The sequence below is a fragment of the Eptatretus burgeri genome, chromosome 6 (genome assembly GCF_056783735.1).
Source record: "Eptatretus burgeri isolate ZD-2024b chromosome 6, Ebu_testis_v1, whole genome shotgun sequence".
Lineage (NCBI taxonomy): Eukaryota > Metazoa > Chordata > Myxini > Myxiniformes > Myxinidae > Eptatretus > Eptatretus burgeri.
The window spans coordinates 66,745,177-66,754,555 of NC_140966.1; the positions used below are offsets into that span (position 1 = coordinate 66,745,177).

The following is a 9,379-nucleotide window of genomic DNA, read 5'->3' on the forward strand; positions in this document are numbered from 1 at the left end:
CTCCGGATCCCTGTATCCCCCTCCGTATCCCTGTATCTGGCAGATACAGATTTCTCTCATCCACTCTCAACCGATGCCTACATCCTCCCCCGGGCCTAGTAGGCTCAAAGTTCTCTCATTTATTCTCAGAAGCCGACATCCTCCTCCAGGATGAACCGTGGCCACAGCCAAAATCCAGGCAGACATTCCCACAGCCCAGCAGACCCAATTAATACTGTATCTTCTGGGTGCGCCAGGCTGAAGGCAGAACAATGCCACGACCGGCTGGATTGCAACCAGCATGAGGATAACTCCCAGGCACGCACGACTGTGGCAACCGCACTCCGCCATCCACGATAGACAATAGTCAGACAAACAGCCACTATGGTTAACACGAACACCATCACCTGACTTTGGGCTGTTACGCTCGTCTGCTCGGCTGCCTGTGATGAGAGTTAGAGTGAGTTGAGATGTGCTTTGGCCTCGTGCAGCTCTTGCTCCAGCTTCTCTGCTCGAATTCCCTGTTCCTTTTCTTTCTGTTTGCATTTTTTCCAGCTCTGGCTTTCTTCCCGTGGACGTCTCTTCATCACCATCTGGGTTCTGCTCTTGGAGAACTGCAGTTCGGCACACAGCACTCTGATCTCCTGGCGTAAGCTCTCTATCAGATATTTTTCATCAGGTTCCTCTGAAATGTTATGTTCGAGAATCAACAAAGGCTGTGGCTGTGGTTCTGGTTCAGGTTCAAGTTCTGGTTCCTCCTCTCCTGGAATCACCACTACTGGACTCATATGCTCAACCAGTGCAGATGTCCTCGTGTGCAGCCCCTGCTCTCCAGCACACCACAGTTGTACCTCCATGGGGTGGGAAACTCGGAGACTCGGATCTGGTACGACCTGGGTGAGAGGTGCCAGGCGACAGCGTCTGGCCTGTGTCATGGAAATAGCACATGTTAGATCCAAAGATGCAGAACCTTCTTCAAAACGGCTAAGCTCTCCCGCAGAACCAATGCCACACTTCCCGCAGCGCCAAGCTCCTCATCCGTCACTGCCAAGCCAGATGGAAGAAACAGCCACCCAGTGTGGCAGTCAACTTTCTTTATGATGAACATGATGTAGATGGCCACAAGCCAACCACAATGGTCATGACGATGGTTCCACACGTGATCAAACTCCCCCAGCCGAGCAACTGGAAGTGAGAAATCGTGCAGAACATTGCAGTGCACACCACACAAAAGGTTGTGGAGCAAATTGCCGAACATCCAGCTGAGAATAGAGTTGCTGGAAAAGGAGAAACTGCCTGTTACATTCCAGATGGTGTTGGCACCTTGTTTTGCCCAAGACACCTTGCCCAAAATGCAAATGCAGACCTGTTTCGCTTCAAAGCCTGCACTTGACTCACTCCGGTCTAATTCAAGATAAGCCTCCTGCTTAACCGACTGTGATGCTACTATTGCTGCAACTCTCCTCCACATGTCCTGCAAGTGGTTCAAACATTGGCTCTGCCAAATCTGCTTGACCCTGTTCAGCAATGTAACCTGATACTTTGCAGGTAGGGCACCATTGAGTGCACCAATGCTCAGGTTGACGTAGATCTGGAGACCTGTTCAGGAGCATTATTTGGTGAAGTTTCGACTTTCCATTTGATGAAGTGTTGGGGAGAGTTATTGCCGGCACCCGAGCAAAATTCGAAATTCCTGCCTTAACCTGCAGGGGGCACTGCGTAAGCAGCACAGTTGCACTCCATGTAAACCATGTAACCAAGAGCCACATGCTGCACATGCTCAGGATGGAACATGCATTTGTTTATCTTTTGACGTCATCGTTTTATGACATTTGCTGAGAAAAGATTATGGGTGTTCGAAAGTTTTTTGTCCGACAGAGTTAATTCAGTTGTATTGGTACATTGCCGTGGCGGCATACATCTGATTGTACGTTGTAATTGTGTAAAGTGAACTGAATTATGTGATGGGTGAAAGCAGTGAGTGGTTGGTGCAAATGGATAGTAATTTCTGCCGAAAACATTGAAATTCTGAACAGCCATCTATGCGTATGTCTCTCCTGCCCTTCCGCAGGGATTTTTTGTTGCTCTTGGCCTTGTAGCTTGCGCTCAAAATGGCCTTGACCTCTCCCTTGGAAATCTCAGCCTTCCTGTACCCCTTCCAAACTTTGTAAGCAAAACTTCCTGCTTGGGGACTTTTAATTGTTTGAATTGCTCTGTTAAAATTGTGTGCATTTGCTTAAAAAAAAGAGGTAATGATAAGATATTCAGATGTTTTCAAATATTCATTCGGCCTCACTATTGTACTTAGTTGATTTTTACATCTCTTTGTTAGATATTTTTGTGACGCTGGGGCAACTTAATTTAGATGGTGCTTTTTTTTAGTTTTGCAAAGGTGGATTTTAAGCCATTTATTAATGTTCGAACAATCGGACCGCCGTGACTCGCTTTGTGACCGCAATGGGCTTTCCGAGAAGCGTTTGTGTTTTTGTGTTTATCATCTTCATAGGTCGGGAGGATAGCGTAGATGTACGTACACTCATCATCTCCAAACTGTCTAACCTTAGTTTGAATCCCTACCCAGCTATAAACTGTGCCACCCTGGTGTTTAACAGGCAGAGTGATTCACCAATGTGTGTGCCGTCCCTCGGATGGACGTTAAAATGGTGTCTCATCTGCCTGCATTAGTTGGTTGATGTTGAAGACCCCACTGTGTCCTTCCTGAAACGTAGGCGAGCTATTGCCAGCGCCCTGGCCAAATTCCAAATCCCCGTCCCAACCGAATGCAGGGAAGGCAATGATAAATCACCCAGAATAACCTCAGCCAAGAAATTGCTGCGACAGCACCAACACTCTAGAAAAAAACCAATCTCACCCGCACGGTGACCCGTATCTTGCCAAAAGGTGACCACGTGTGACTTCTTTAAGGTCACACTGAGGTGAACAGAGCTGCTATCCACCAGGAGCGACTCCTTGAGGAATATCTGCCGATGAGATTCCGATGAGAATCGTTCTACAGAGTAACCATGAAAAATATGTGTTTGCCTCATAACGTCACCAAATGACGTCATAATGTCTCAAGCTTGACATATCTAGAAAGCACTCATCGAGGTGTTCGATTTGAGGTACTACACGATATGGTTCCTAAAACTTGAAAATTTGACCTTGGGGTCAAATATGTTTGACCTCAGGTGCTAACCATGAAGGTCAAGGCCAATCGCCACAAAAACTAATCAGCTGAGCACCAGACCATATACTACATTCCCATAAAGTTTGGAGACGATTCGATTAAAATTACTCAAAAAATAAGGGTTTCGTCGACTCCCCTGATTTGCGACAGTGACCTTGACCTTTGACGTTGACCTTCAAAATTTTATGCGCTGAAAGGGACCTCTATAGGCCTCTGATATGCGAAGTTACAAAAATTTCCAATGATAACTGTGCTCTGCAGAGTGATTTATACGTGATTACAGACCAAAAAAAAAACATATGAAGGTCAAGCCAATCGCCCCCAAAAATGAATCAGCTGAGCGCCAGACCATGAACTATATTCCCATGAAGTTTGAAGACGATCCGATCAAAATTACTCAAAAAATAAGGGTTTCGTCGACTCCCCTGATTTGCGACAGTGACCTTGACCTTTGACCTTGACCTTCAAAATTTTGTGCGCTGAAAGGGACTTCTATAGGCCTCTGATATGCAAAGTTACAAAAATTTCCAATGATAACTGTGCTCTGCAGAATTTTTTATAGTGATTACAGACAAACAAAAAAAACATACAAGCTGACTAACATATCTTGCAAAAACTTCGTTTTGGTAAGATAATAAATATCATCATCATAATCATCTGTGTGTATCATATGATTGTTGGGCGAACAGGATCACTCAGAGGGAATGCACTGAGCTTTGAGCTGTTTCGTCTGGGTTTGATTCCTGCTGCTTCACATGTAGGGTGTTTTATCAATGAGTATTCCGTCCTTTGGAGTAGTGTGTTCAGCCAGGTGTCCTGTCTGTCATCATACACTGGACAGTAAACATCTCACTGTGCCTTTTGATAAGAGTATGTCATTGTGTACTGGCACTGGCCAAATTCCAAATTCCTGCCTGAAGCTACCACTCATTGTGATGGAGTGGCTGTCTGTCCGCGACTAGTTTTTCAGTCATGAGAACTGTTTCAGCAGAACTGTACTCGACAAGCAATGTATGGTCATGGATGATATGATGATAATGGTGCCTCTGGTTAGTCAATCATTTCAACTCTTGCTTTGTTAACCAGCAACACAGCGGAAGGTAAATTGGAGAGCATGCCTTCCTCTGAGTTTGTTTGTGTTGAATTGTGTGATGTTTTTGACTTGATTTTTTTTGTCCCCTTGTTTACAGAATGATGATTCGAGTCCAGTTGTAAGCTTAGAACCACATGACCGGGACATTCCGTGGTGTATCACAGTAAGTTTATCTGCATAAAAAGCTTATAAAAGAAAACAGGTGTTTGCCATTTAAAATGCAATCATTTTTACAAAAACAGTCTAGAGCCTTGTCTTGCATTAATCCTTAACAAAAAACTCCATTATGTACTCGACTATGAGGTAATACATTTTGCGGGTCATCTGCGGTACTTTGTATGCACAGGATTCTTTTTTCTTCTTCTTTCTTTTTGTGCCTTAAGTTTAATGGGGAATCATCTTCTCTGTAAGTGGTATGTATGTATATATTATAATGTGATAGAGTCTTGGTGGACCATGGCCATGCTGAGCTGGGTACCTCAAGATCAACTGAGTGGTCTGATTGGTTGAATTTGAAGCCGTTGGAAGATGGTTTCACGCCTAAGTCTGTTGTGACTTTTTTTATACTGACACCACGGCTCACGGAACGAGATGGCAATCTCATGCAACGTTAAGCGATTTATTGATGGGATGATTAATTTATGACAACAAACCAGAATGCACATTTTGCAAAATAAATGCAAGCACACACAAATGACATGCGGTGTAAATCTGATGGGCCTCAACGGTAAGATGGGTATGGAAATGCAGGAGCCCTTTTCCCAGATATAGCCACAAATCCATACAAACAAATAGGGGTTTGGAGATTGGCAGGGGTTAAAATAAAAGTGCAGGGGAAAGGCTAAATAAAAAACCAATGTCACCCGCAGGGTGACCCATATCTTGCCAAAAGGTGACCACGTGTGACTTCTTTAAGGTCACACTGAGGTGAACAGAGCTGCTATCCACCAGGAGCAACTCCTTGAGGAATATCTGCCTGCGAGAGATTCCGATGAGAATCGTTCTGCAGAGTAATCATGAAAAATATGTGTTTGCCTCATAACGTCACCAAATGACGTCATAATGTCTCAAGCTTGACATATCTAGAAAGCACTCATCGAGGTGTTCAATTTGAGGTACTACACGATATGGTTCCTAAAACTTGAAAATTTGACCTTGGGGTCAAATAAGTTTGACCTCAGGCGCTAACCAAGAAGCTCAAGGCCAATCCCCACCAAAAATTAATCAGCCGGGCGCCAGACCATGAACTATATTCCCATGAAGTTTGAAGACGATCGGATCAAAATTGCTCAAAAAATAAGGGTTTCGTCGACTCCCCTGATTTGCGACAAAATGACCTTGTATTGACTTTTGACCTTGACCTTCAAAATTTTATGTGCTGAAAGGGACCTCTATAGGCCTCTGATATGCGAAGTTACAAAAATTTCCAATGATAACTGTGCTCTGTAGAGTGATTTATACATGATTACAGACAAATAAATAAATAAATTTTAAAAAACATTGTTACGTTTGAGGGGGGGGTATGCATTCAAAAGGGTAATTAGGATGTTTAATTAGGTATGCCATGCTGTTCGAGTTTACCAGGATCTCGATGTAATAAGTAGCAATTCAGTGGTGATAAGTTGTCTAGTAAATGTTCATTTCTTCAAGGGGGAAATGATAATTGTCACGTAATTAGATAGGGACACGGGATAGGGTAAGTGTGTCTGCGTAAACCCCTTTTAGTAGTCCCTGGAGGCTGGCCGTGACGTCACAGGACAGTGCAGCGGATGGCTCCGCCCCGTGATCACGATTGGCAGAAGGCGATGGCGGTGGGCCAATAAACGGCTCGATTGGAAGTGACGAGGACAGGAGGATAAAAAGGTTCTGTTCGGGGTCGAAAAGGAAGAGGAAGAAGATCGGGACAAAAAGATCGTGTTTTTTTGGTGTGGAAGCTGTTGCACGGAGAGCGTGCTTGTTGTTGTGCTGATTCGATAGTGTTCTTCATCGTGTCTTGGAGCCTTACTGAGCCTCGTGCCTCATCTTGGTTGGCTCTGGGGTTCTGCTGACTCGGGGTACGGGGTCGAACGGCGGGCGGACCTGCCTCCCTCTCCTGCTCGCAACTTGGCACCAGAACTGGTTCCCTGGTGGCTGTGAGCGGACTTGGGCCAGGACCAGGAGGTCGACAGCACCACGGTTTCTCCTGCCCCCCTGACGAGAGCAAGGCCAGCTCGTCCGACGCCGATCCAGGGACAGTTGCGTCCACACCACGGTCCAGCCTGACCACCAGAAGTAGCTACGTTTTGTGTGTGTGTGTGTGTGTGTGTGTGTGTGTGTGTGTGTGTGTGTGTGTGTGTGTGTGTGTGTGTGTGTGTGTGTGTGTGTGTGTGTGTGTGTGTGTGTGTGTGTGTGCTTGGCGCCTTAGAGGGTTTGAGATCTGTATATTCATTGGAATTGTCTGTGTTTTTCCCCACGCCCGATCCCACACCATCCCGTCGAATCGCCCCGGATCCCTCTTCTTGCCGAGTCTTGTTATTTCTTGTTAATAATAAAAACGAATAAACATCATCAACTCAGTGAAAAGTGACTCGTGCCACCTTCCTCGTCCCGTTTGCGGTAGAGCGATTAGAACCGCCATGTTTGGGTTATAAATAAATAAACTGCCTCCATCGTTTCGGCTCATTCTACGTTGGCGGGACTATTCAAGTCCCGTGGACGTCACAATATGAAGGTCAAGGCCAATCGCCACCAAAAATTAATCAGCTGAGCGCCAGACCATGAACTATATTCCCATGAAGTTTGAAGACGATCCGATCAAAATTACTCAAAAAATAAGAGTTTCGTCGACTCCCCTGATTTGCGGCAAAGTGACCTTGACCTTCAAAATTTTGTGCGCTGAAAGGGACCTCTATAGGCCTCTGATATGCGAAGTTACAAAAATTTCCAATGATAACTGTGCTCTGCAGAATTTTTTATACGTGATTACAGACAAACAAACAAACAAACAAACAAAAAAAACATACAAGCTGACTGACATATCTTGCAAAAACTTCGTTTTGGCAAGATAATAAATAAAAGAAAAATCTGTCCCAGTGGGAAAATGGCAGCCACCTTGTTCATTCGCCCAGGACTGCAAATGAGACTTCACACCTTGTGTGGAGGCCCAACTAGAGAGCACGCGGGGACAGTACTTGACACACACACACCGTGCCCACCGACCAACTGCCTCGAGACATTGATGTACCTGACAGCCTTCCAGGGAAAGACACTGCAATCAATGCTCATGTCTCTTCTCTTGTCTCCATCTCTTTTCTTCTCAACTGCCTCACCTGTACTGCAGTTGTTTTTGTCCCCTGCTCCACCAATAAGGTCGGAGACGGGGGACATTAAAATGGGCTCCGTCCGACCAACTGATCATCCGTCCATCTACTTTTGTGTACGCAATATTTCAAAAACCATTGACCATTTAACTTTCAGATTGCAGATTTGTATTCCTCATGACATTATCTCAACCTCACTAGATCACTGCTGTGATTGGCTGAATTCTGTTGCCATGGCAACCATCTCGGTAACGTAGCTTGTGAACGTGATATTTCCTCATACCACCCAAAAGGCAGGCGACCTCGAGTATCAGCTCCTTGTTAAGTCTTAAGTTCAGTAACAAAATATACAATAATGAAATATCCCCATGAAAACTAGAACGCCACTTGGGAGAGCATGTGCCTCCACCAGGCTGAACAGTTTACGTTTTGTATCCCACCGATAGGCCGAATCTGTCCATAACTTTTTTGAGATATCCTGCTCACAGACTGTTGTGCATCAGTCAGCCCACACGTAGGTTCTTCAGCTCAACCGTTTTTAATGGCTTTTCCTGCTGCCCTTACTCCACAGCTCTCTGAAGTCACTCTCGGTTCCGCCTCGTCAGTTCCGGTTCATCATGCGTTCATTAATATTCATGTCACTCCCAATACCACACAGACAGACAAAGAAACACACAAGGGTGAAAACGTAACCTTCGTCCACCTTCAGTGGCAGAGGTGAAATTGAGTCGCATGGTTTATTTAGATATAATCAGGTAACTGGAAACACTTTTTTTGGTCTTAGTGCAAATTTTGTGTCCATGTTCCTTTGACGCTTCTTTCGGGATTCATGCCCCGTGTCCACTTCGTAAATCATCATATGATATATTGGGTCGCCGAAATACGTGACCCTTATTGTCAGTAATTGTGTCTGTTTGTTACTTACGAAATCTTTAGATTGATGACTTCCGTCATCTGTGTGTGTGTGTGTGTGTGTGTGTGTGTGTGTGTGTGTGTGTGTGTGTGTGTGTGTGTGTGTGTGTGTGTGTGTGTGTGTGTGTGTGTGTGTGTGTGTGTGTGTGTGTGTGTGTGTGTGTGTGTGTGTGTGTTTGTTTGTAAGCACCATGACTCGAGAACGGAAGAAGCTACCAATGTCAAATTGCACCACGTGATTCAGGAGGGTGATGGCTAGCGCTGATTAGATTTTGGTCAAAATCGGTCAAAGGTCAAGGTCACGGTGAGGTCAAACATTAGATTTTTGATTGTTTGGTAGAGAATCATCGCAGAAACTTCTGGTTTGCGTCACTACCTTCTCGAGAGAGATATTTTATTAGACAAGGTCAGAGGTCAAGTTGACGATTTCGTAAGTACCAGTCTATGACTGCTTGTTCGTAAGTATATTGATGACTTCCGTCCTCTGTTTGTGTATTTGTGTGTTTGTTTGTAGGCACGATAACTCGAGAACGGAAGAACCTACCAATGTCAAATTACACCACATGATTCAGGAGGGAGATGGCTAGCGCTGATTAGATTTTGGTCAAAATCGATCAAAGGTCAAGGTCACAGTGAGGTCAAACATTCGATTTTGATGGTTTGGTACAGAATCATCAGAGAAACTTCTGGTTTGCGTCGCTACCTTCTCTCGAGACAGCTTTTATTAGACAAGGTCAGAGGTCAAGTTGACGATTTCGTAAGTACCAGTCTATGACTGCTTGTTACTTCCGAAATCTAAAGATTTCGAAAGTATATTGATGACTTCCGTCCTCTGTGTGTTTGTGTGTTTGTTTGTAGGCACGATAACTCGAGAACGGAAGAAGCTACCAATGTCAAATTACACCACGT

At 44.8% G+C, this 9,379-nt stretch overlaps 1 protein-coding gene across 1 annotated transcript in view; it reads left to right on the forward strand.

Moving 5' to 3' along the window:
- LOC147024986 (epidermal growth factor receptor substrate 15-like) overlaps nucleotides 1–8,656 on the forward strand; it is a 47,314-nt gene extending 38,658 nt beyond the window's left edge. The window contains exons 5-6 of the mRNA XM_085885501.1: nucleotides 2,051–2,146; nucleotides 4,357–8,656. Coding sequence (XP_085741627.1) covers nucleotides 2,051–2,146; nucleotides 4,357–4,440 — 180 coding nt within the window. The 3' untranslated portion in view covers nucleotides 4,441–8,656. The remainder of the gene's footprint in view (nucleotides 1–2,050; nucleotides 2,147–4,356) is intronic.
- Nucleotides 8,657–9,379: the final 723 nt, after the last annotated feature.